Raw genomic sequence first — 26,624 nt, forward strand, 5'->3', positions numbered from 1 at the left:
CGTTTAATTGTTTTTTTTTTTTTTTGCTTATCGTTTTTCTTTTTTGAGCTTTGAGAAAGATGCTTCTGCCACTTCTTGCTGGTTGTTCAGAGCTTCTGTGGGTGGATGGAGCCTTGAAGCTTCTCACTCTGCCGTCTTGATCAGGACCTGAAGTATATTTGTTCTTTTTTTGTGTTGTTTTTTTTTTGACCTTTTTAATTTTTAAGTTTTTTTGATATCTATTATGTAACCACATACTATGTAGTCATCCAAAGTACATTGTAGTAGTACAATCAATGGTTCACAATATTATCATATAGCAGTACATTTGTCTTTAGAATTAAATGAGACTAGATCTTGATTTTGAGGCTGTCATGATCCCTTTACCTTGAGGCTGTGACACTTTCGCTTTCTCTGGTGCTCAGACATGGGTGGAAATGATACCGGCTGCCAGTCCCCGAGCCCAGGAAGGCTCAGAGTCAGAAGTGGTCGGGCACTCTTACATGCTGCTCCGCCCCTTACAGCCACGGAGAGGTGAGGCGGGCTGCACAGGAGCCTCGCCATGTGCCAGTGAGGAAAGGGGGCGGCTGCTGGCCTGAGGCCACAGACGTCTCTGTGCAGCAGATCCAAGGCTGATTCACGGTGTGCCAACGCTACTCCGGGGTTTTCTCACGCAGGGTCCAGGGCCTGGTATGTGCGGGTAAACCAGACCTTCCCACCTCTCTCCTTCCAAAGCAGTTGCCCTGATGGGAAGCATTTGCCAATTTCTGTGGTGTAAATATTCCCACTTAGAAGATTTCACAGCTGACCTGAAGGATTCCTGCATCCACACCACTGGCCTGGCCTGGACAGGTCATCAGGCCCCTGATGCCTGGGGTTTTCTTACCTCTAAATTGCCCATGTCCTTAATGGAGACAGCAGAGAATTCTACCGAGATAACAGGCAGTACCCATCATATCACTGCTATCCTACTGCCCTGCCCCACCCTTATTGGGCCAAGGGAAGCAGGGAGCCAAGAGCTCCCTGGGTTTTTCTCAGTCATGCAGGGAACTCAGAAAGCCACTGGGGCTGGGGACCAAGCTGTGGCCGTGTCGGGGCCTCTAAAGGACCTCGCTGCCTCGGCCCAGGCTACAGCCATCTGTCCTCTTCTCACTCTTCCCGCAGGTGTCTGCACATCTGAAGCTTCAGGAGAAGGATGAAGGCAGAAGGGAAATGGTGAGTGTTTGGCTCTGGGACCACCGCTGGCCCATAAAGTGGGCCGATTCGCTTGGAAAGTATGTGCGGGCAGCTTCTCTTGTTGGTGGAGTTGTTTGTTTTGTCTCCACACAGCCTCCCACGACTTCCTGTGTGTGAGAGGTGCTGGTACCCCACGGTGCCATGACCTGCAGCGGCCGTGGCCCATGGGAGATAGTTCTGGAGATAGAATCTCAGCTTTGATTCTTAAACCCGGAAGTCACAGCACAGAAGTCACGAGGCCATGGCAAAAACAACTGGCTTAGAGCTTAGGTGGTCAGAGAGACAAAATTCAGATTTAGATGGATGGCCCTGCTCCTTTCAGTGTTCAGTGCACTTGGCATTAAATTGGATTTTTTAATGAAATAGTATAATGAAGGTGGTTAGTCATTTATTTAAAAATAACTGTTCTCTACCCACACACACTCAAGAAAATAAATTTGTTTTTTTTACGTGTTATTAACCAACCTTTCAAAAAATAAACATGTTTCTATGATGGCTGAGACCTTCTAATCCTTTTCACCACATTCTTTACAGTTTTCTAAACCCCCAGGGAGCAGGAATGGTGGTGAATGGGATGCCGGTAAGCAGACCCAGAGGGGCCCCCAGAGTGGCCCACTTGGCCAGGAGAGATCACTTTTCTGCAAGCATAGACTGAAGGAAACGTTCCTTCCCCTCCCAGGCTAATCCTAGTGGAATTTTCAGTGTAAGGCTATTATTTGGCCACTTGGGGCCCTTATAGAACCATAGGGCTGTTGGCAGACACCAGAGTTTGCAGAATGGACACCGGGGGCACAACCTGCATCTTCCTGTTTGCTGTGAAGTAGAATGATTAACAGAAAACAGTTTAATGGGTGCAGAAATACTAATAGCTCATCTATTTATGACATTTGTGCCCTCTCCTTGCACACGCAATGGCTAATCTTAAGTGACTTTAAAGTACCTTAATGTGGAAAAAAAAAAAGTTGACTAACTGAAGGCTGCCTGCTCTCCGCACCTCATCCGCTGCACCCTTCAAGGCTTGTGTGGTTCAGCCCCGGCCCCTGAGGGGACATCTACCTGTGCAGGGCAGGTAGAAAGAACCCGACTTATGGGAGAACTGAAACAACGTGTGTTGCTCCAAAACACGCTTCACGTGGAGCTCCTTTACTCTGAGATCGGCAGGAATAAAATGGTTAATGGAACTAAAACAACGAAGATGTGGAAAACATGGAGTCCATGCAATCCATGCATGCGCCTGTCCCTTCATGGAGGCGGAAGGTCTGCTGCTGTGACTTTATTATATGGCTGCGGGCAACAGGTCCACTCAACTACTCAGCTCTGAATGGGATGCCTTCGGCGCACTTGGACGAGACCCACACCAGCTCTTCCCACTCCCTTCTGGAAGATAAGCTTTGATAACAAACGAAAGCCTTAGCTCTGGGCACAGGGTAGATGAGAGGGAAAACTAAGCATCGGAACAGAATCCAGGGAGAAACCCAGTTCTGGGTGAGCCTGAAGAGGACCATGAATCCACAAATGGTGTTCCCCACGGGCAGGGGGGATGGGGCCGAGTGGAAACGGTCCTTCTCACCTCTTCAGGTCAATGCGCGCCATCTGTGCCACCCCAGGTCCCCACCACTAGAGAGGAGGAAAGCCATTGGCTGCAGGGCCAGCGGAGAGGGGCTGAGAGCTGAAGGCAACTTGAACTAGGCCCTGCTGCGTCCCAGCAATATGCCTGCCAGAAGATGCTCTCATGGCATGTGGGAACTGCAGTCCTAACTAGTTCTTTCAGGTAGCCCTACCAGGGTCCCACGTACCAGTCAGATGATTGCCTCAAAGATAAATGATGGGCCCCGGAGGCTCCCAGGGGACAGTGCAGCAGTGGCAGCTGAACTGTGGCTTCAAGTGTTAGGGGCTGAGGGCTCTCTCACAGGATGAGGAGTTGACCAGAGGGAACTCAAAGCAAAGGACTAAGGACAGGTGGTGACAGCAGAGAAGTCTGCTCAGGAATCACCCAATGTGGGGGGGAACAGAAAGGAAGGTTGGAGGGTCTTGCTAATAGAGAGAGGGTCTCTTTGATTCTGTAGTCGTGTGGATCAGGGCTCCCAATGAAAGCCCCCTTGGACCCTGGCCTCCTGAGCCCACTCTCTAACCTCAGACAGCTGCTGCCTGCACCCTGGGCTTCTCTGTAATGTGGGAATGTAAGGTGAGGATGCATTTCCGGGCAGGGTGAGGCTGAATTAGATGATGCCTTTAAAGTCTTTGAGCTTGTTTAAACAAATGCTGTCCATAAGGAGGCCGTGGTATGATTTCACTGTAGCATTAGGCTAAATCAAGTTCAAATGGAACTTGGAAAAGCAAATTTTGTTTAAGGGCTGAGTGGACAGCCCTTCCCTGGAGACTTACTATACTGAGGAATGCAGCAAGCCGGGCTCTTTAGCTCTTGCCCCAGCTTCGTCTGCATCTGCAGAGTCCAGCCTCCAGCTCCCCATCTGGATAAGCTGGTGAGAGTCTTGGGTAAGGGCCACGGGAACAAAGAAAGCAGCTGGCTGCTCCAGTAGAAGGGCAGGGCTAGATTGAATTGTGTCCCCACAAAAGACATGTCCAAGCCCTAACTCCAGGCCTGTGAATGTGATCCTATTTGGAAATAGGATCTTTGAAGATGTGATGAGTTAAGATTTGGCCTCACTGGACTAGAGTGGCTCCTGATCCAGTATGACTGGTGTCCTCATCAGAAGAGGGAAGTTGGACATAGAATCCAAGGCCATGGGAGGAGGGGGCAGGTATTAAGTTATGCCTCGAGCCAAAAAAAGCCGAAGATTGCCAGCCTTCATCAAAACTTTGTGAGCTTCAGAGGAAGCATGTCCTGTCAAGACCCTGGATTTTGGACTTCCAGAACTAGGAGACAATAAATGTCTGTTGGGTTAAGCCATCTGGCTTGTGGTACTTTGTTACGGTAGCCCTAAGAAGTTAAGCAGGAGACACTGGAGGTGGCATCCTTGGTGGGGAGCAGAGGCCATCCCCGAGGAAGAGTTACAGGAGACTGGCCTGAGAAACACATAGGAAGAAAGCCTTGTACTGTTCTCAGCAGGGTTTATAAGAAGAAAGCATCACTCAGGCACAGTCCTTGCTTCTGCTCTGTGGTTGAATCGTCCAAGAGCTTGCGACGCTTACACCTCTCTTCACTGCCATCTGCTGCTGGAGCCCACCATGCATCCAGCCAGCCCTGCCAGATCTGCTCTTTGGTCCTGCACGTTTCTCCCCAGAAAGTCCAGCTTGTACCCCTAGCCAACTGCCTGAGCCTTTGTTTCTCAGCAATAATGCAGGTTCTTGCCTCAATCCAAGAATTCATCAGGATGGCTGTTTCAAAGATAAAACAGCAGCTGACTTCCTAACCGGACTCGTTTCCCTCAACCCCCTACATGGACATAGGTCCAAAGTTATATCTGTGGAAGCACATGAAATGGAATGTTCTAGCAGTTGCCGGAATGTGCTGTCCACAGTCTTCCCAGCTTCCCAGAAAAATAGCTTCAGTCCTTGAGGGTTCTCCAGGAAGGCAGCTTTGTTAGGAGTGAAGTCTTCATGGGCTGGGCCAAAGCTGCTGAGACAGGCTTGCTCTGTCCCAGGAGAACCGGCCGACAGGGAGGCCAAGGACGGCTCGAGCTGCAAGCAGCCATAGAGTTTTCTGTTTAGGAGAATATATATATAAATAAATAAGCCCATTGTTTGGTCTTCCCGAGTAGTTTTGAAGCAAAACCAAACTGTGTGGCTCCCTTCTGAGAGAATGCTGGAGAAAATGGGGTGGACTCTGCAGTGAAAACAGCCGGGGAGAGGGAAATGGCATTCACATAGGGCATCAACATTTCACCTCTGTGTCCAGCCACCACCTCTGATGGACGAGTGGAGGTGGGGGCGAGGAGACACTCAATCATCATGAGCACGTGGCCTTCAAAGAAAGCGTTGAGATGGCCTCAAACCTTGTCTGATTTGGGGGGACTGAAAGACAGTGGGTGGAAAAGGGGGTGTACCACATGTATGGAACCCCACAAAAGTGAGCCTGGACCAGCCAGCATACCTCAGTTGTCCGGCAAGGTCAGCCAGTGGTTCTTGAAGACCATGGTGAGCCTCAATCTGGGAGAACCAGCCAGCATTGTCCATGCAGGAAAGAGAGTGCAGGAAGAGAGCCCTCCCCACCCCACCCCACCTTGATAATGCCTTTTCCAGGTGAACCTCACTGAAGTCTGGCTGGGTTAGTACCCCTCAAAGACCACCCATTCTAGAAGGAGCCCGTGGGGTTGGGATAAATGATCAGCAGGAGGCATCAGGGGGTACTAACCCAAGTGGGCCTGGCCCCATCTGCCCGGCCTGCCGAGCAGCCATGCCCTCTTTCTTTCTATTACCAAAGCCACATTTTGTACCGACTAAGCATAAATAATTCAAGAACCTGGAGTGGAAATTTTCTACCTTGTGAGTTCTTCCTCCTTTTGGATGAGCTCATCTCCCCAGAGAAGACGCTGGCCTTGGGGCTGCCCACCTTGGCCACCAGGGGCCAGGCGCCACAGGGCTACCTTGCCAAGGACAGGGACGGTGCTGGACAGAGCCTGGCTGGAGCTCCGAGGTGGCTGTCCTCTGGGAGGAGAGCCTGGCGTGGAGGCAGGACGGCGCTGGCCCGACCTCGGCCTTCCCGGGGAGCTGCCTCTGCGGGGTGCTGGGGCAGGCTCGGCCTGCAGCTGGAACAGGCGCTGCAGCCTGCGCTGAAGTCTGCTGACCTCTCTGTTCCCTGAGTCCATGTCGGGTCAGTAGTCCAGAGCCAACGGTGAGGGCTCGGCGCCCAGGGACCGGTGCAGATCGTGGGGCGTGCTTCCTCCTCCAGCTCCGGGCCTTGTCGCCATCTCAGACGCTCATCGCCCTGTTTCCCGTGACGGGGCTCCGCGGCCCCTCCCTGGGTGGCCCGGCTGTGCCCCCCTGTGGCCGCGGGCTCACCGCTTCCTCCTCACACAGCATTGCGCTTCGCCCTTGGCTTTCATTATGTCGTGTCATTGTCACAGCGACTCTCTGAGGCTCTTGCTGTCCCCTCTCTGCAGTCGATTATTTATCCCTCAATCCTCCCGTTCAGCCAGCCCGTATCGAGCACCCTCCCTGTTCCAGGCTTGGGAGTGGAGGATTTGCCCAGAACCCAAACTCTCCGCTGGCGGGGTGGTCCCGACAGTCCCCCCACCCCGGCCTCCCTGGGGTGGGGGTAGGACATGGTAATGGGCGGCCCCAGGGGCCACAGTGTCACCCCCTTGGATGAGACGAGGTGCGTGTCCAGCCGGGGTGAGCTTGTAGGTGGTGGGCTTGGGGTGGCTGTCCTAACGGACACTCTGCCGTCCCGCTGTCCCTCGCAGGTCAAGGAGATCCTGACGGCGCTGGGTCTGCTGCCCTGCGCCCACACGAGGACGGGGAGCCTCTCCGGGGGGCAGCGGAAGCGCCTGGCCATCGCGCTGGAGCTGGTCAACAACCCGCCCATCATGTTCTTCGATGAGCCGACCAGGTAATGGGGCCGGCGAGAGCGCGGTGGGGGGAGGGTGGCTGCCCTGCAGGGTCCCCCAGCTCTGCAGCCTCGGCAGGAATGGGTGGCAGCGCGAGCTCTAGGACGCTCCGCCTTACTCTCCTCTTCTAGGACCCCAGGGCAGAAGCCGACTTAGAGCTCCTTCCCCCCTCACCTGAGGCGTCCCCCTCCCCAGGCTCGCAGGCACAGGCCCCAGTGTGTTTGGGGAATTGTCCCCTCGTGATGAAGAGTCCCCTGTGGCACAGCGGCTCTAATGGCTGGTGCCCCGAGATGCCCTAGAGAAAGGGGCCCAGGGGCTGGACACGATGGGGAAAGTGCTGTGCACAGCTATTAGCACGGGAGGGAGGCCCTGGGGGAACCTCCTGCCCCGCTTTGCTAACCCCAGCCCTCCCTGCAGAGGGACCAGCTCCTTCTGTGCATGGTGCCCACGGGCTGCTCCAGAAGCCCAGCTCTGGGGCCATGGGGAGCAAGCAGTCCTGGGCTTCTTGCTGGTTACAGCATGTCCACTATCCCTGGAAGAGCCAGGACAGGGTACTGGCGGGGGCTGTGCTCTAGGAGTGCCCCCCGCTGTCCCCATCTTGTCTAATCACTACCCACTGGTCCACCTCTCCAAATTCCACCCAATTATTGTTTTCTCCTTTTTATAAAAACTTATTAATTACAAGAAAAATTCATCCAAACAAACCCTCCCCCTAAATTTTGCGAGGGAGTCTTGCAGCCTTCTGGGGACGGGGCTCAACCAGCATCCAGCCCACACTGGAGCCCCTGGGAGCCCATTGGCTGGTTGAAAAAAGGTGGTGTAGAAAAAGGAGCTGCCCTGAATCCTTCCATGGCCTCCTCTTGGCGGCAACTGGGTACTGATGGGGGTGGGGGTGGGTGGGGTGGGTTCCGGGCCACCTGTGCTCGCCATGGGGTGTGGGCACGGTGACTCTGGGGTCATGGCCTTGGTCTCACGGTGGCCCTTGACTTGCAGTGGCCTGGACAGCTCCTCCTGCTTCCAGGTGGTGTCGCTGATGAAGGGACTGGCGCAGGGGGGGCGATCGATCATCTGTACCATCCACCAGCCCAGCGCCAAGCTCTTCGAGCTCTTTGACCAGGTGCACAGATCCCCAGCCCCCACCCCGGGCCTCCTGCCCGGCCCCAGTAGCCTTCATGAACCAAATCCTGGGGCCACCCTGCCCTGGCTTGGTCACCGGTCACCTTGGCTCCCCAATAACCTGGGGTATGATGCTTTATAAGACTTGGGAGCCATAAGCCACTAAGGTGGCTGGGGTGGGGGTGGAAAGCAGGGACTGAGCCCCCCTCTGCCTCTGGGGGGGTGGCCATGGGGCCCTGGGAGAGCCCCAGCCATTGCCAAGGTCCATGCCCCACCCCTGTTAAATTCGGGGAAATGCCTGCCCTACAGAACTCAGTGGCAGGGATGATGTTTGTATGATATTATCCATTTCATACATCTTCGGTTTTGATTTCATTAGGGGCACAGAAGCCCCAGGAGATGCATTGTGGAGTGCTCCAAAATACTTACTGAACGGGCATGTGATATAAAAGGAAGCAGTATAAAACCATGATCCCTGGGCGGGCCACAGTGGCTCATCAGGCAGAGTTCTCACCTGCCATGCCAGAGACTCGGGTTCATTTCCTGGTGCTGCCCAAGCATAAAAAAAAAAAAAAAAAACATGCTCCCTGGCCACATAATTGCCCCCTTCCCGTGCAGCTCTAGCGGAGTCCCCACGGGATGTCCAATGCTCTGCTAAGAGGAGAGGCAGGCGGGGTGGCTGCGGGCTCCCGTGCTGTGTGGACAGGGGGTCATGGCTGTCCTCCCCCATCTGTTTCTTTCCCAGCTTTATGTCCTGAGTCAAGGGCAGTGTGTGTACCGGGGAAAAGTCTCAAATCTGGTACCTTATTTGAGGGATTTGGGTCTCAACTGCCCAACCTACCACAACCCGGCAGATTTTGGTAAGTGGAGCCTTGGCCAGCAGGGTGGAAGGAGGGGGCGGGGGGCGCTTTCCCGCTCCTGGTGGGTTTCCCTTTCTGCCTCAAGTGCCAGACTCAGCCTCCAGATGGCTCAAGTGCCGTCCTGTGGTGGAAGCTTCAGGAACAGAGGAAAGAACTTTCCTTTTTTTCCTCTCGCTCAAATGACCTGGAAAACAGAGGACACTGGGGTAGGAGCGATGTATTCTGTATCAGGACCCCACTTTCATGGAAGTTATTCCTAAAAAGCAAAATAAAATATTATAACATATCGCTTAAGGCAGCTCTGCTGCCGAGATGGTAAAACGCCAATTTAAATTTTAACCGAATGCTTTACAAAGAAAAGGTGACTCTTGAGCTCAGGTAACCAGGCTCCTGCCTGTGTGATCGTCTCACAAAAGGGCAGTCCCAGGGTGGGTGGCCTCGGTGCCTGGCAGCCACGCCAACTGATTAGTATTTGCTTAGTACTTTCAAGTACTGAGCTCCAGCGGGCATCAAGTGCCGGTTGCCCAGGGCACCTTCTCTGCCCTCTTCTCCCCTTGGTCCATGCCCCCCACAGCATGCCCGCCAGCGACACCACCTCCTGGGCACCCATTTCCAAGCTTCATGCCTTCCCATGCAACTTCCCACAGACTGCTGCCTTTTCATATCCAGCCCAGCCAAAGCCAAACTCACCTCCTCACTCATCACACCTGCCACGCCACTCCACGCCGTGCCTGTGACTCGCACCCTCCTCCACCCAGTTCCCCGAGCAAGAGACCTTGGGCCTCCCTCTTGCCCTCACCCAGACCACCAGGTCTTTGCCTCTCACCTGTCCCCCCCCCCACCCCTTAGCCTCACGCTTGAGGTTGGGGCTTTTGTCAGGTCATCTCCCTCTCCCGGTCTTCTTGCCCTCAGCCGTGCTCACTCAGGTGTTTTCTTGGAGAACATCTGCCCAGGCCTCTCCCAGGACCCCTTACTTTCTACACAGAATGCTCACCCACCAGAACTGGGCTGTGGATACAAGAGAGAGAAAGAGAGCGCCCAGAGAGGGGAGAAGGCAGGGTTGAGTGAGTGCTTTGTTTAGAGGGAGTCCTTAGCTTGCTTAAAAAGCAGTGGGGAGGCAGGCCACAGTGGCTCAGCAGGCAGAGTTCTCGCCTGCCATGCTAGAGACCCAGGTTCGATTCCCGGTGCCTGCCCATGTGAAAAAAAAAAAAAGTGGCAGTGGGAGGAAGCCAAGCTCATTGCTGCGTCTCCATGGAGAAGGGGAAGAGGGGGCAGCTGACACATGAGTGTCCTGTGGCTGCTGTCACAGAGTGCTTGCACAGGGGGCTGAACACAGCTGAAATGTATTGTCTCAAGCTCTGGAGGGCAGAAGTACAAACCAAGTTTTGGGAGGGTCTGCTGCCTCTGAAACCCATGCAGGAGGGTCCTTCCTGGTCTCCTTCAGCCTCCAGGGTGGCCGCCATCCTTGGCTTGTGGCTGTGCCCTCCAGTCCCTGCAGGTCTACCCATGGCTGCTCCCCAGGGTGTCTCCTCTCCCCTTCTCCTAAGGACACCAGTCAGATTGCACTAAGACCTCATCGTAACTTGATTAATTACATCTGCGGTGACCCTGTTTCCAAATAAGGTCACCTTTTGAGGAACTGGGGGTAATGCCTTTGAGATCTCTTTTTGGGTGACATAAGTCAACCCAAAACAGCCTGTCGTGGGGTGCTCCTGGGCAGGGGAAGGGGGACCCCATGGGGATGAGAGCCTAGTGGGGTGGGTAGAAGGGGAAGGATGGAAGTGTAGCCCTTGGAAATGTGATACCACATTTAGTGGGACCAGTGTGTTCTGGTGGCGACTGCAGATGCCCTGAAACAGACTTGGGAAGGCAGGTAGCTGGTGTCGCTGGAGACCTGTGCCCAAAAGACAAGGAGATGAAGGAGCATTGGGTGGAAGCAAGAATGGGACCCAAGGACAAGGAGGGGAGCAGGGAAGGAGAGGGCAGAGGAGGAGAAAATGGAAAGTTGGTGGTTATGGGGGGCAGCAGGAAGGCTGGAAGCAGCCCTTGTGGAGGAGTTGAACAAGCCAAGTGGCAGGAGAGGAAGTGGAAGCAGAGGGAGCTGCTGAAGTAGGGGTTCTAGTGGTGGAGAGGGGTGGGTGATGACCGGGGCAAGGAGGCTGGGCAGAGTGAGGGATGAAGGTCAGTGGAGGAGACCCCATGGGTCCCCAGGAGCTCAGAGTCCCCCAGAGGGCCAAGCCTGCCTCTCAGCCCTGGGCGCCCCCTTCATTATGATCCTGTGGAACTGTGCAGCTCTCACCACTCACACACCCCTGAAGAGTGAGCTCTTCAAACAGGGGCCCTGCTATCTTCTCCTCCCTTTCTCCCCAGCACCATCTCCCATCCCACCTGGAGTCAGCGTTCCATACATTTTGCATGGGTGAATGAACTCGCAGTTGCATAGACTCCTCAAACTCTGACATCAAAATGTACACTTGCATTTCCTGTTTCCTCATAAATAGGCTTGCTGTGGGTTTTAGAGTCTAACTATTGGTTAATAAACGATCCTGACATCATAACATTATCATCATCCATGCAGCCTCTATATAATCATTTAAAAATATTCCCACCTGATTCCTGGTAGTCTCACAAGCAGTGGGTACAACCAAAGCACTAAGCTGAGCCCTCAGTCTTGGGGTTTGTTCATATGAAATTTATCCCCACAAAGGGTAGGCTAAACTTTCTTAAAATTAGGTCTCAGAGTCACCCCTAGAGAACCTCTTTTGTTGCTCAAATGTGGCCTCTCTCTCTCTCAGCCAATACAACAAGCAAACTAACCGCCCTCCCCCTGTTTACGTGGGACATGACTCCCAGGGGTGTGGGCCTTCCTGGTAACATGGGACAGAAACCCTAGAATGAGCTGAGACTCAGCATCAAGGGATTGAGAAAACCTTCTCAACTTAAAGGGGGAAGAGAGAAATGAGAAAGTGTCAATGGCTGAGAGATTTCAAAGAGAGTCGAGAGGTTATCCTGGAGGTTATTCTTACGTATTAAGTAGATACACCTTGTTAGTCAAGATGTAGTGGAAAGGCTGGAGGGAACTGCCTGAAAATGTAGAGCTGTGTTCCAGTAGCCATGTTTCTTGAAGATGATTGTATAATGAAATAGCTTTCGCAATGTGACTGTGTGATTGTGAAAACCTTGTGTCTGATGCTTCTTTTATCTACGTTATGGACAGATGAGTAAAACATATGATTAAAAATAAATAATGGGGGAACAAATGTTAAAATAAATTTAGTAGATTGAAATGCTAGTGACCAATGAAAGGGAGTGGTAAAGGGTATAGAAAAAAGTAAGGGAAACAAAGGCTAAAATATATTGGGCAGATGGGAATACTAGCAGTTGATGAGAGGAAGGGGTAAGGGGTATGCTATATATGAATTTTTTTCTCTTTATTTCTTTTTCTGAATTGATGGAAATATTCTAAGAAATGATCATGATGATGAATATACAACTATGTGATGATATTGAGTTATTGAGTATATACCAAGAATGGAATGATCATATGGTAAGAATGTTTGTGTTTATATGTTATGTTTAAAAAATATTTTTTTTTAAATATTCCCACCTGTTCATTTTCTGCTAGAATGATGACTTTATTGTTGCAAGGTAAAAGGGACCCCCAGGGCTCATTAGCCACATCGGCGCATCTTCCCTCGGGCCCTGGGGCTGACCCCAACCTCTGTGTTCTGTGCAGTCATGGAGGTCGCGTCTGGCGAATACGGCGACCAGAATGGTCGCCTGGTGAGAGCCGTGCGGGAGGGCATGTGCGACGCGGACTACAAGAGAGAACTTGGGGGTGATGCCGAGGTGAACCCTTTTCTTTGGCACCGGCCCTCTGAAGAGGTAAAGCAGACAAAACGATTAAAGGGGTTGAGAAAGGTAATGCAAACCCCCGAGCCCCCCAGGAAGAGCTGCGCTGCGCTTTGCACCCTGCCATGTGACAGCTCTTTCCTAGCAAAACAGAACCAGATCCCAGGCCTGGAGTCTCACCTGTTCTCCCTTCTCGGATGTGTCCTCAGGATTCTACATCCATGGAAGGCTGCCACAGCTTCTCCGCCAGCTGCCTTACTCAGTTCTGCATTCTCTTCAAAAGGACCTTTGTCAGCATCATGAGGGATTCGGTAAGCTTGTTTTAACATACGTTCTTGTGGCAAAAGAAGCATTGGGCCATTTTCTGATTTATTCATCCCAACTGAACTTTCAGATTGTTTTTCCTTCATTTATATTAGTCAGCTTTCACACTGTTATGCTGCAGTAACAAACAATCCCCAAACCATAGAACCATAAATATTTATGTCTTCCTGGTGTTAACATGTTGGTGGCTATGGGTTGGTTGTGGTACAGGGATTCTGGAAAAAAGGAAGGAATGGCTCTTATCGCAACATGCTCTCTAGTGGTAAAGGGAAGGTGGAAGAGGGAAATCAGTGGCAGCCCTTAAGACTTCTGCTGGGAGGTGGCTCATTGTCTCTTGGCCTCACGTTCCACTGGCCCACAAAGGACATTTGGCCAGGCATGCTTTGGGACAGTGGGGAACATATCCTTCTGAAGCAGGCAGGTCATGAGGCAGGGGTGGGGTTGCATAGTTGAGAACACAGCAAGGGAGGCAGTGACAACTGGGAACAGCGATAGTTCCCAGTTTAAGGGGACAATCTGGCAGCCTAGGTGGGGTTGAGTGCTCAGTGGAGCTTCTGGGACCTATTACGAAGGACTGAAGAGTTCTTTACATGTGGGCCCTGGATATATCCATTCTTTGTCCTCTCCCCACCAGCCCCTCTGCTATTCCTCTCCTCTGAAGGTAGACAACTCTTGTTTGTCACTTTTGAAAGGGATTTGGAAAAGAGTAACAATTAATTGTGTTTTAACAGCAGCAAAATCCCCCATGTGTGTTCTCATGCGTGTGTGTGTGAGTGTGATTGTATAGTGTATGTGTGTACGTTTGCATGTGTGGGTGTTTGCATGTGTATGCACATGACTGTGTTTGTGTGAGTGTATGGAGTGTATGTGTGTACGTTTGCATGTGTGGGTGTTTGCATGTGTATGCACATGACTGCGTGTACATACGTGTGTGTGTGTGTGTGTGTGTGTGTGTGTGTGTGTGTGTGTGTGTGTGTGTGTGTGTGTGAACTGGTCCAGCCTCTGGGGCGTGTTCCCTGGAGAAGGGACCGCTGGAGCAGGAGGCGTGCCGGGGTAGCATGCAGGGGCCGTGCTCTCTGCCGCCTGCCCGAGCCCGGGCCGTCCTCACGCCCTGCGCCCGCTGTCTGCGCCAGGTCCTGACGCACCTGCGGATCACGTCGCACATCGGCATCGGCCTGCTCATCGGCCTGCTCTACCTGGGCATCGGGAACGAGGCCAAGAAAGTCCTGAGCAACTCGGGCTTCCTCTTCTTCTCCATGCTGTTCCTCATGTTCGCGGCGCTCATGCCCACCGTCCTCACGTGTGAGTGCCCCCGCGGCCCCTCCACCCCCCGCGACGGGGCCCGACGGCCCGGCCTGCCCGTAGATGAGTCTTCCCGAGGCCCCATGTCTTGTGTTCTGCACACCGCCGGTGTTGATGGGTGCAGGTGTCATTGTGTACTGCTCCTGGACCAGAAATTGGAAAGTTTAAGCTCAAGGAATAGACTGTTCGTGGAGGTCTTTTAAGCCTAGTGGAAAGGCTGATGGGGGAGATACTTCTGCAAGATGCCCTAATTAGCAGCTCTCAAATTCTACTACCTACAGCATCCCACTTATTAAGATGGTCTTGGCATGCCCAGCATGATGGGCAGGGACCCTCTTCTGGATGGAATACCCTGCAAGTCTAGTTTGCTTGCAAAGTAGGCTTCCCTTGGGCCCTTAGTGACCGTGTAGAAGGTCATTGCTTGAAGGGAGCAGTGCATGAGCACCTCCTCCCTAGGACACCCCCTTCCTAAGCTGCCCTGCTTTCCCAGGGCCAACTCGCAGACCTTGCCCACATTGTCAGGGAGCTTCAGGAGAGGCAAATCCAGTCCGAGCCAAGGTAGCAGTGACTGCTGCATCAATGACTAAAGAATGCCCCATGTTCACGTGGATACACTCACTCTGATGCTCCACTCAGTGCTGGCTCCCCATGTTAGAAAAAGGACTAGCAACTTTTCCAGGCCAGGAAAACTTTTCCTATCTCTTCCCCCCAGCTTGACCTGCTTTCTTAGTAAAAGGTGGAGCCAGCCAAGGCAGGCTGGCCACCCCATTTGGCTGTTTGGCATTCTGCGTCGGTGTACCTGCTCAATCCCCCTTTCTCCTTTCCCAAGTTCCCCTCGAGATGGGCGTCTTTCTTCGAGAGCACCTGAATTACTGGTACAGCCTGAAGGCTTACTACCTGGCCAAGACCATGGCCGATGTCCCCTTTCAGGTGCGTTAACAAAGGGGGTGTAACTGGAAGAGGGGACAGGCATGCTCCCTTTGCACCCTAATGGAGGGGTGGGAACCCCTGATTTCCATTAGTGGGGTCTGTAGAGGGTACGGCAGGGGGTCACCGGTTTTCTCAAGGGCTGGCATTTCCTGACTTAATGAGAAGGGACTGGGACTGGGACTGTTTGTGGAGCCCACACTGCCCAGAAGGGATGGCCTGGTGTGGGCAGGTGGGCCGAGCCCTAGGCGTGACGGCTGTGTCTTCCCAGGTCATGTTCCCCGTGGCCTACTGCAGCATCGTGTACTGGATGACATCACAGCCGTCTGATGCCGTCCGGTTCGTCCTGTTCGCTGCGCTGGGGACCATGACGTCTCTTGTGGCCCAGTCGCTGGGGCTGCTCATTGGTGCTGCCTCCACCTCCCTGCAGGTATCAGCCACAGACGTGCTGCGGGCTGCGTGGGATTCCCTGTGCCAGCTTGGCCTGACGCCACTGCACCGTGGCCTCCCCCACCTGCCACGACCCCTGCATTAGAGGCTAGGCATCCCATATCACAGGTGGGGACACTGAGGCCAGGCAGGGGATATGGTCCAGGCAGGGCCAGGAGGCCACACTCTGTACACACTGTCATTTCGTGGCCTCAGTGCTGTCCACTCGGCTACCACTGAGTGCCCCCCTGCACTCACATGCTGCCCCTACCCCACCCTCCACACGCCCTCCTGAGCTCCCGTTCCCTCCAAGTCTTCTGGTACCTCCTCCAGCCCCAGTGTCCCAAACCCATGTGTATCCTTTCCACGGCTTCTTCCTCCTTACCCTCCTCTTACACAGGTCGGTCCTTTCCTTAAGGAAACAAACAAAAAGCCCTTTGCCCCCTGCCACTCCCAGACTAGGTGTGGTGTCCTCCCCATTTCCACATCCCTTGTCCATGCCAGGCGAGCCACTGAGCCTCCAGGGCCTCCTTCCCTGGGCCCTCCATGAGCAGAGTGAAAACAGCAACCGAGGTGAGGCTCTCAGACCCAAACCCAGGAAACAGCACATCTCTCCTTCCTCCCTCACCCCCACCCCACCTGGACCACTGCCCTGGCAGCGTCAGGAGAGGCGTTACACAGAGGTCCTGGAATATTTTCCATGAGCCAGATGCTCCCATGAATGCCAGCACGTGCCCATTGAAGGAGAGCAAATCCCTCCCTCCCATGCACGGTCCCCCACTCGCACATACATACCACACACCATGGGCACACATGGGTTTCCCACCCGTGAGTTCTCCCACCTGTGAGTTCTCCGACCTGTGGGTCTCCCGCCTGTGGGTTTTCTGCCTGTGGATTTTCTACCTGTAGGGTCTCTCCTCCATGGGTTCTTCCACCGCTCGGGCTGAGTGGTAGTGGAGGTTCCCCAGGGGCAGCTGAGGTGTCTGGGCCTCCAGGTATGGGGAACCCTTCAGACATGAGGCTGCACTCATTGTCAGCTGCTTGGAGAGACGGTTGTATCTCTGCTAACTTAGCACACTCACCAGAAAAGGCCCCGCCACTGCCCTTTTCATACTTTTCAAGCCCCCCTGCAGGGGAAGGGACTCATGCAGGCATGAAAATACAGGCCTGCCTGGCCGTGAGACTGGGCCACAGGCTCCCAAAGGTGGCCCTTGCGTCAGCCCATCCTTCGGTCTTTTGAGGGCTCACCCTTCTGACTGCTTGTGGGCGGCAGGAAATTGTAGGTGGCCCCGGAGAAGGCAGGAGAGCGGCGGGTCCCCACCCCGTCCCCTCGGGTGAGTTCTGCGTGTGCCCCCAGGTGGCGACGTTCGTGGGCCCCGTGACAGCCATTCCCGTGCTCCTCTTCTCCGGCTTCTTCGTCAGCTTCGACACCATCCCAGCCTACCTGCAGTGGATGTCCTACGTGTCCTACGTCAGGTAGCGGGTGCCCCTGGCCGGGGATGTGGTCGCCGGGTCTCAGCTGCCTGCCACGTGCAAATACAAAGGCCCAGGTGGTGGTGCCTTTTCCGTGATGTGCCCCACCCTCGCCAACACACACGCGAGCGGGGGGGGTCCCTTTCCAGCTGCCAAAGCGCGTACCGTGCAGTGGGTTCGTGTCGGCAACGGGAATTAGTGGCTCATGGTTTTGAAGCTGGGAGAAGTCCAAAATCAAGGGGTCAGCAAGGCAGTGCTTTTTCCAGGAAGACTGTGTGCTCTTGGGCTGGCCCCTGGCCATCCTTGGGCCTTGGTTTCTCTGTCACATGGCAGTGCTCATGGCGGCCTCTCCTGGCTTCTCCCTTCTCTTGTGGGTTCCTTGGACCCCCAGCTTCTGGCTGCTCCCTCTGGCTTTCTCTCTGTCTCTTTGTGACCTTCTCTAAAAGGCCTTCGGTAATAGGCATCAGACCCATCCTGAATCGGCTGGACTATGCCTTAACTGAAGCCACCTCATCCAAAGGTCCTGTTTACAGGGGCTCACACCCATAGGAATGGAGTAAGTTTAGGAACATGTTTCTCTGGGGTACAAAGCTTCACACTAGTACACAGGGTAAGATAAACACTAGGAACTCAGGCCCACAAGGGGCCACAGTATCCTCCCGTTGCTGGGCCTTTGGGAGAGTAGCTTGGGGTACAAGGTTTTCATCTTTGAGAAACTTCACTCCTCTGGATGAGTTCCGTGTTCCTGTATGAAAGGAACGGTAAAGGTTCTGGGTAATCTGTAAAACCTTCATAAGAAATCCAGTGGGGAATCATCCATCTCTTATCTTAATATCTCTGAACAAGAATCTCCTTGGGCCTTAGGCTTAGAGGTTGTCCATCTCCCCCTCTCTGCCCTTGGTTCTTTGGCACTTTGGCCCCCAGTAGGCAGCGCCCATCTCGAGAGCCCTTCTCCCCCTGCTGTAGAGATTCCACATGAAACACGAGACCCGAGGTTGGGAACAAGCCCTTCTTTTCTAGAATGTCAACTCAGACCCAGGTACATTGTTCAGAAAAACAAAATCAAAACAAAGCTCTTGTGCAGAGTGTTGACAATCTGTTTGCTCTCCGATGCCAAGAAATCAGAGACCGAGGGCTCTCTTCTCAAGACGGGGCTTTCGTTCTGACAAGGCACACAGGGCAAAATCAGGCAGAGAAGCGTTTTATTTAAAGACTCTGAAGTCCTCGGAAAGCTCTCAGGCCCTTTATAATAGCCAACTGTTTAAAACTATGAAATATCAGAAGTAATCATAGTATTTTTGAGTTCATTTCACTGTCAAATGAATGCCTACTCTTCCCGCAGTTTGTGGTTGTTGCTGGAGGCTCTGGAGGAAGTCAAATTGGGGGGAGCACAGTGGAGCTGTTGGATGTGTTTCTCTTGGGCAGTTGTTGAACAGTTAGAAAGTATTTCAGTGAAGGAAGCCCTTCGGGGAGGGAGGGAGATCAGGCTGAGAACCACAGAGACTGAGACAGCAGGTAGTTTGTCATCCCCAGATGGAGGCGGGAGCCGGGCAAGGCCAGGACGGTTGGCCGGCTGGCCGAGTGGGCGTTCTCCACGGTCACCCTCCTGCATTCCCTCGCAGGTACGGGTTTGAGGGCGTCATTCTCTCCATCTATGGCCTGGATCGCGAAGACCTGCACTGCGACATTGACGACACATGCCACTTTCAGAAGTCGGAGGCCATTTTGAGAGAACTCGATGTGGAGAATGCCAAGCTTTACTTGGACTTTATCGTCCTTGGGATTTTTTTCATCTCCCTGCGCCTCATCGCCTATTTTGTCCTGAGGTACAAAATCCGGGCAGAGAGGTAAAGCAGCCCACTGGGAGCAGGGCAGAGTTGCAGACACTGTGCCAAGGGCACGTCTAGAATTGCGCCGGCAGGTCTGGGCCCGTCCCGCAGAGGCTCTCCAACCCAACCCCTGGTAGCCACGTTGGATCTGTGGTGTCTAGTGTTCAGCTTCTCTGCTCAGCTGGTTGGGTCTTCTCTCCATTACCCTTTCTAGCTTTCACTAGGAAGAAGAGGTAGAAGGGTTTGGTTTTTTCACATGCAGCATTTAAAACGCCCCAACTGGGGCAGAGTTTAAAACTGCAGCACAGCTGGGGACAAGAGACTTCCTTGGGAAAGTCCCTCCTACGACCAGACACCTTGAGCCCTGGGTGAGGGATGACAAGCACCTCCTCGTCTCCTGGGAGAGAAAGCTGAAGCATGGAGCGATTCCATTTTATGGCTGTTGTTTTTCATAGTCTCACCTCTCTGAGGTCTGTCTCTTTTCCACTGAGAAGCCACTGTCCAAGCCAAAAGTCTATAAATTTCACTCCTTTTAAGAAGTTGTAACTTTTTAGTACTTGGGAAAGACAGTTCAGAGTAAATAACAGTGTGTTTAGAGGTACAAGGGGTTCCACGGAATCACTGCACTAAGCTTGCAGCAGAGATTCTGAAAGATTCGAATGCAAGTTCCAGGCTGAGCGAAGACTGGACTCATGCACAGTAAGCCATTCACAGAGTCAAAAAAGTGATAAAAACAAGCAGTCGGCTGAAATTGACCAACTCTCTCAAAGTCTCTTACTTTTCATGTGCTTCTTATTGTAAGCAAAATGTATTACTTCTAACTTTCTGAGTTCTTTAATGTTCCTAAAATTTTTCTAGAGGATCCAATCAATTAATTTTGTAAACCATCTTACTTTTCCTCCTGTACCGTGTCAACTACCTCCACGAACCTAGGAAGGCTAGGCTTAGCAGAGTTACAGGTTGTAAGCGTCTGAGAATTTTGTGAGGAATCGGCGATGACTTTCAGTGTAGCAGAGGGATATTACCACCAAGCAATGCCTTTAGAGTTGTGAGTCATTTTATCTCCCAAGCCTGGTTTTTGCAGCATCTCAGTTACACCATCTAAAAAGGAGTGATGTACAGGTCCTAACTGCTTGTGTGGACATTTCGTTTCTCAAGGGTTGGACTCTGTGCATCCTGAGACAGGAGCCCTTATTTCCAGTGATGTCATCACAGATGTGAGACCCCTGTCCAGCAGGAATGGCAGGCCCACCTGCACACTAACCCACCTCTGGATTCGTAGCTGGGTTTCCCACGTGCTCACCAGCTGTCCCAAAGCCAGCTTAACTCCAATGGTGGAAGGTGATTCTGGCCAAGGAAGGCCATTTTTAGGAAAATGGAATTGCTTCCCCCTTCTGGAATACTGTCATCTTAGAATCAGGGTCTCCCGATGAAAGATTGTATTTTTAGGAGCAATGCAACTCACCTCTCTGAGCCTCAGTTCTCTCAACTGTAAACAGTGGCACTTGATCATCTTCGAGGCCATTTTCAACTCGGAAGAATTTCTTTGGTTGTGTCCCTGAAGCTCTTATCTCCTACTTGAAGAGAATGAAAAAGGTTAGAGTTTTACTTACATGCTGATTTGGGCTGCAAATGCTTAGAGATTCCTTTTTCATATTTAAATCACTTTTTTTTAGTGAACTCAATTGATATATATAATTGAGATCTCTCCTTGAAAACTATGGTTATATTAGTTACATTAACTTTTCTTGTTCTGTACAAATACGGTATTGCCTTTCCAGTGAACTTACTTCACCAGGGCCAAAATTAGCCCTTATAAAAAGTCTTCATTTAATTTGAGGGTAGATTTGCCTGTAAACATCACCCATAGAGCAAACCTACTTAGGAACAGCCTAGCGAAGTAAAGAATGGGAAAGAACAAAGTGTCCTTGATCATTCCCCAGAATTATCTTGGACAGTGTCACTATTTGAAGGCCCCTTTTCCCTCTGGGTGAGTCTTTCCAAACCAGAATTTGTTCTGTGGTCTGTAGTCCTAATAAAAAGTGGGTGCCAGGAGCTGCACCATGTTAGGCCAACCATTTCTGCTCCAAACACTGCACTGTCTCTCCCTGAAACCTGTGGTATGATGAGAGTCCTCTAGATTTAAGATCCAGGTTCCAGAAGCACCGAAGCCCGTGGGGGAGCTATTTCTCTAGGCTCTCATGTTCTCTGGTTTTCGGTTTCCCGCTGTTGACAGGTTTTATCATCCCTAACAAGTGAGGAGCAGGCTGGCGTCCTCTCAGGGGCAGATCCTAGGGGATGCAGGGCTGGTAGGGTGCTGGGAAGAAAACTCTCTGCCGATACACAGGGTTATGTTTTAAAGGATGTTAGAGTCGAAGACTATTCTGAAGAACTGACTGCCTTCACACCTCCTCCTAGAGAAGATTCAGGAGTGCTGCCTACTCTCCCAGAGACTGGAGGGAGATCTTAAGCCATGTTAGGGGAGTGTGTGTCAACCCAGGAGGTTGCCTGGGCCTTTCCTCCAGCAGGAGTGTTCTCGTGGTAAATCCTTGGCAGCATTTATTTAAATGCTTTTGTTTGGATTTCCAGATATTTTCCTTCGCCTTTCTAATTTAGGGTAGTTTGGTAAAATATATTACTCCAGTGGCCTACTATAACATCCAAGCAATTTATTGAATATTTTTTTCCTAACTGGTTGTGGTTAAGAGATACTTGATGACATGTTCTCTTCCATTTGTTGGAATTTAAACCTAGACTGCTTTCCCAAATCTAATTCTCTTAAGTTTGCATATGATGCCCCACATATTCCTCTCATCTCTGCTTGAATGTCTTCATTTAGAAGTAAGGATGAAACCTTGAATAAAAAATACACAGCCTCCTCAGTTGTCAGTGATGGTCAAAAATGGAAGTCCAAAGAATATCACTTTTAAATGAAACTTTTCAGGAGAGAAAGCACGGAGCGCCATTGGAGTCTAACCAACCGCTGCTCCAAGGAAGCTTCAGGTCTGGCTTGGAAGCCTTGGTGGCCAACCCTATATCCTACAAATGGGTAAGCTTTCACAACTGTCCACAGGGAAGTATTTCCTGCCTCCCTTTCTTCTACTCTTGCTGAATGTCAAGGAGACAATTAAATTCTTCAAAAATTCCTGTGGGGGGGGGAGTTGTAAACTTTCCTCAGGAGAAAAACAGGCAGGAACATTCCAGAGAGTAGATGCTGGAATCTGATTAATTTGCCTTTGGATGAGAGCCCTTCAGGACTAGGAAACAGGTTATAAAGCTTCTAGGTAAAAATTCATCTTGGAGACCCACAAAAAAAGGCATTTTCCAAACCCAAGAAAAGCATCTCCAGGAGGCCAGAGGCAGGCTAGATACATGAGGCAAAGACTGCCTTTCTTTGTTCAACAAGCAGATTAAAAAGATGGCTGTCTGTGTATAGAACATGTTTACTTGGTGAGCGTTCCAGACCCTGCACTGGGCTGACGATTCCTTTCTTCATTTACTCAGCAAATGTTTACTGAACCATCCTCACGTGCCTGGTGCTAAGCCAGACACTGGGGCTTCGGTGGAGAGGACACACCCATGCCAGCCCTGCCCGCAAAGGGCCTGCCCTCGAGGGTGGGGTGGAAGGTGACCAGATGGTCGTTGTAAAGAAAAGTGCCAGGAACTGTGCAGGGAGGGCCAGGGAACTCTCGGAGGAGGTGATGCCTCAGCTGCAGATGTCATAGGGTGACCCTGCAAATAGGAAAAGCCCCAGCATTTTGCAGGTGGAGAATGCTGAGGCTCAGAGGGGCTCTGTAACTCCCCCAGGGTCCCAGAGTCCACCTGTATTTTTTGCTGCCTTCAAAACTGTGGGAGATAATAAAGTACAATCCTATTTCAGTTGTTCTTAGTTCAGCTCTTCATTTCTGGATTCACGGTCACTACATAGATGGCTGATTTGGGAGTGCAGCCCTCCCCCTCCCCTGCCGTGCATCCGGCACATCCCACCCCTTGGCTCACCTGGTCTTAGTTTCCTAATGCACCGTGTCCGTGAACTAGCTTGGTAAAGAAGAGCAGGTGTGCATATATGTGTGCATGCACATGTGTGCATATACACATGTACATGTGCTCACAGGTGCACACTCGTGCACATATATGTGCAGGCTTGCTCCAGGTGTGTGCTTAATAGTATTATTCTGTGGTGTTTCCTTGGTCATGGTTGAATGCCAGCCTTTGCATCTGCAGTCGCTCATCCTTTCCCCGGGAAGGAAAGACAGAGTTCTTTCATTTCATGAATACAGTGCAGATGGTAAAAATCTCATCAAATGCCAGCTCAATTAGAATGTGACAAAAAGTCAAATAAAACAACCCAAATGGGGGAGAGAATGCAGAGTGAATGAATATGAAGCTAGATTCTTTTAAGAAACAAAGACTGCTAATAAAATATTTTATATAACAATTTTTGCTTGTGTTCAATCTTAAATGCTTTAAATGATTTGCTCGAATTTTACAAAGTCAAATGATTTTTAGATTGTATTTTGAATATATGTCAAAGTATGTCTAATAGGAGCTCCAATTTATGCCTTAGTCCAGATCTAACACCCAATTATATATAATAACTTTTTCCTGTTGGTAGGTGTTCTGTTCTCTGTCGAATGGTTTTAAAGTTTGACTTCACCCTTTATTGTCCTTGTTAATGTTGACCGTGACCTCAGGCATCAGAGGGCAGGAGAAAAGGCTCTGCCCTGAACGTGGTGGCAGCTCCCAACGCACTTGGCTGAGCCATGCCTCCCTTCCACGTCTCCTCTCCATTGCAGTGGTTGTCCCAGCAGAGGGACAGGCCTCAGCCGTGCTCTGTTCAGGGAAATCCACTTGTCCAGCCCCGGCATCTCTGCAGGCAGCTGCACTGAGGGAAGTCCTTCCTCCTGAGGCCAGCGTGAGAAGGACCTGGAAGGAGTGGCGAGTTCACTGCTCAGTGGACCTCAGCCATGCAAACCTTCATGAAGCAAGGATTTCAAATGGCAGTGGTGACACAGGGCCAGGGCTTTCAAAGGGGGCTTCCCCCACCCCAGAGACCCAGAGCAGAGAGCAGGCTGGTGCGTGCCAGAGGGCACTGAGGGTGAAAATGGAGTCATGCTGGTGTTTCGTGCCCCCTCGAGCTCGTATTTGACCTTGCCCCGTTCAGGGAGTTTCTCTGAGATAGTCGCCTGCCGGGACGGGTGTGCTCCACGTTTGGGGCTGAAAGCCCCACGTCCCCATTGCACACTGAGTCTCCGCGCCTTGATCCACTGCTACTGAGTCACCGCTCCAGGGGGGAGGAAAGCATGAAGGCTCTGTGGGAGTAGACTAAATTTTCTGACAACTATTCCACATCCTTCCCCATTTCCACCCCACCACCCCATCTTTGGGGGTGGGCAAAAGGGTTTAGCCTTAGCTCAGGTGTTTTATCTTTAACGTCTCTCTGAATAAGGGGCGGTCTCCCAGGCCGGAATGGCATCATCCCCCAGAATGGATACTGAGTGGTCTCACCCAGTCACCCCAGGCCCGCCAAGGTAGCCTGCTTTGCCTGGGGTTTGTGGAGATGCTGCATGTCACTGGCCGGGCAGGAGACCATTGTAAAGCTGGAGAGAAAGGGCAGGAGGCACGAAGATGCCCTCATTTCACCTCATACAGGGCGGGGCCTGCCAGGCTGGCTTGGAGCTCTGATTTGGGGGGCATGTTTTCCCCGAAGGCAGTCAGCTCTCGGGGGTCTTTCCATGTCTAGAGGTCCGAGCCTGTCCAGTCTGCTCCTGTCTTCCTGGGAGATGTCCCCAGGGCCACTCTTCTTTTCCAGGCTCAGGACAGGGTTCCAGACAGGTGGGAATGTGGCATAGGCGTCCCCCTATGTAAATACCAGATCCTGGAAAAGCCATGCGCCCGAGCCATAACTCTGAACTGACCACACCGAGCTGGAGCCTCCCCTTGGTAGCAGCAGCACCTGGACACTGAGTAGCAAGTGGGAGAATCTGGCCGACTGTGTGCACTGCCAGTGCCTGCTCCCTGCACGGGACTTCACCTGGCCCGACCTTGTGGACAGTTAGGGATGGCGTTTATTTTACAGCCACTGCCATGATGGTAAGATCTGGTTTTTTTAAAGTTCTTAACCCACCTGCGAGTACCTGTGCCAGCACAGTCCGTCACTGCCGTTTCCCATAACATCATTCCCTGTAGGTGGCCAGGGAGAAGGTGAGCTGGGACAGGGACGCTGAGACCCTGCTGGGGAGTGTCAGATAGGGCTCACCACCCGGGGTGGCCTGTTCCCACGTCCCCCAGATCAGTCCCTTCCCCAAGGAGGAGATAGGCACAGAGGCCTCACCTTTTCCCTTTACCGAGGGCGGTGAGATGCTGGCCGGGCCCACAGCTTTCCTGGCAGCATCCTCTGCACTGTGGGTACAAAGAGCTTCCAGGAAAACAGTGTTTGCCAAATGGGAGCCGTGGAGGTGGCAGGTACCTCCATTTCTGGGGGAGAAGTTACCAGCACCACACACACATACAGACACATACACACACACACCCCTTAGGGGGACCCTGGATTTGTCCCCTCCTGCTGGCTGAAATGAACTGAGCCTTGAGGGGACAGTGTTCCATATGCAGAAGAGGTAGGAAGTCGGGGATGGCGTGGCAAGGAGACTGGGAGCCCATATTTGTGGGTTTTGGAGATCCCAGCATGCCACCTCAACTGAACTGACCACAGCTTGTTTTTTCTGTATTTTAGTGACCGTGGCAGCGATTTTGTTTTTATACCTTTACGTTTTTTGCAAATCTGTCCTTGTGCAGGCTGGCAGTCTCTTTTCTGTGACTTGTAGAACACAGGCTTTCTGAGCTTGGTCGTAAGTGTCTCCTTTTAAGTCCTTGGCCAATTAAAACAGTGGCAAGACATCCTGTCATCCAAGCTGCTCACGAAATAGACCACACAGCCCATTTTTAGTCTTACGCTCCCTTGTGGAGGTGGGTGAATAGGGCATGTTGTGCTTTCATTAGAACTTGTATGTGTGAAAAGCTAATATGTGTAGCTATCTTATCCTAATCCTTTTTTTTTTTTATCTTTTTTAGAACTATTGGTGCAAAACGCAGTCTTTGTTAGATCTGTCATGAATTGTTACCTTTTATTTGATTAGGAACTATTTGATGTTTTTCTTTCCTTCCAAAGCAAAAGTCAATGCAAGTAACATTTTTAAATCAGCGTGCAAATGTGTGCATATGGCTGTATATATAATATGTAATATATAATACCTGGTTTTGTAATACTGTATAGATAACTTTACAGTGATCTGGCTCTATTACTTAGGAAATACTATTGCTTGCACGCTGTGAGAGATTTGCACTGTTGTAGATAAATATGACATATATATATATATATATATATATTAAAAATGGCTTTGGCTCTTCTGGGTCCTTGTTCCCTCTGCTGACTCCCTCCATCGGAACAGGGAGCCTGAGCAGCCGCTAGGATGTGGCCATTCCGTCCTTAACTTAAAGGCCACGACCCTGCTTTGTATATTTCTGTAGAGTTACCTCCTTAGAAGATTTGTATGTGCATTTTTTGCAGATTCGAACTTTGTTTTCTGGAATTAGATGACATTGATGAAAATGTGATATAAATAAAATAAAGCATCATTATTTTCAGATTTCCACTTCTCGCTCCTTGCGCTTTGACCCACGTCTGCTCTGAGACCCGGGGTCTGATGGAGCACCTGGGACGCTGTCTGTTTCCTATGCCGGCCCCACTCTTAAACGTTGCGCTGCCCTTAGATATCACCGTGGGTTTG

General features: G+C 51.6%; 1 protein-coding gene across 4 annotated transcripts in view; it reads left to right on the forward strand.

Moving 5' to 3' along the window:
* ABCG1 (ATP binding cassette subfamily G member 1) overlaps nt 1-26,216 on the forward strand; it is a 104,430-nt gene extending 78,214 nt beyond the window's left edge. For 3 of the 4 annotated variants that reach the window (XM_077118973.1, XM_077118972.1, XM_077118970.1), the window contains 11 exons: nt 1,144-1,194; nt 6,582-6,727; nt 7,719-7,842; nt 8,587-8,701; nt 12,438-12,622; nt 12,763-12,864; nt 14,011-14,179; nt 15,009-15,109; nt 15,378-15,536; nt 16,893-17,011; nt 18,631-26,216. In XM_077118973.1, coding sequence (XP_076975088.1) covers nt 1,144-1,194; nt 6,582-6,727; nt 7,719-7,842; nt 8,587-8,701; nt 12,438-12,622; nt 12,763-12,864; nt 14,011-14,179; nt 15,009-15,109; nt 15,378-15,536; nt 16,893-17,011; nt 18,631-18,859 — 1,500 coding nt within the window. In that variant the 3' untranslated portion in view covers nt 18,860-26,216. The remainder of the gene's footprint in view (nt 1-1,143; nt 1,195-6,581; nt 6,728-7,718; nt 7,843-8,586; nt 8,702-12,437; nt 12,623-12,762; nt 12,865-14,010; nt 14,180-15,008; nt 15,110-15,377; nt 15,537-16,892; nt 17,012-18,630) is intronic. The other variant, XM_077118971.1, reaches the window with a different exon arrangement.
* The last annotated feature ends 408 nt before the right edge of the window (nt 26,217-26,624 follow it).

Source organism: Tamandua tetradactyla, chromosome 10 (assembly GCF_023851605.1).
Source record: "Tamandua tetradactyla isolate mTamTet1 chromosome 10, mTamTet1.pri, whole genome shotgun sequence".
NCBI lineage: Eukaryota > Metazoa > Chordata > Mammalia > Pilosa > Myrmecophagidae > Tamandua > Tamandua tetradactyla.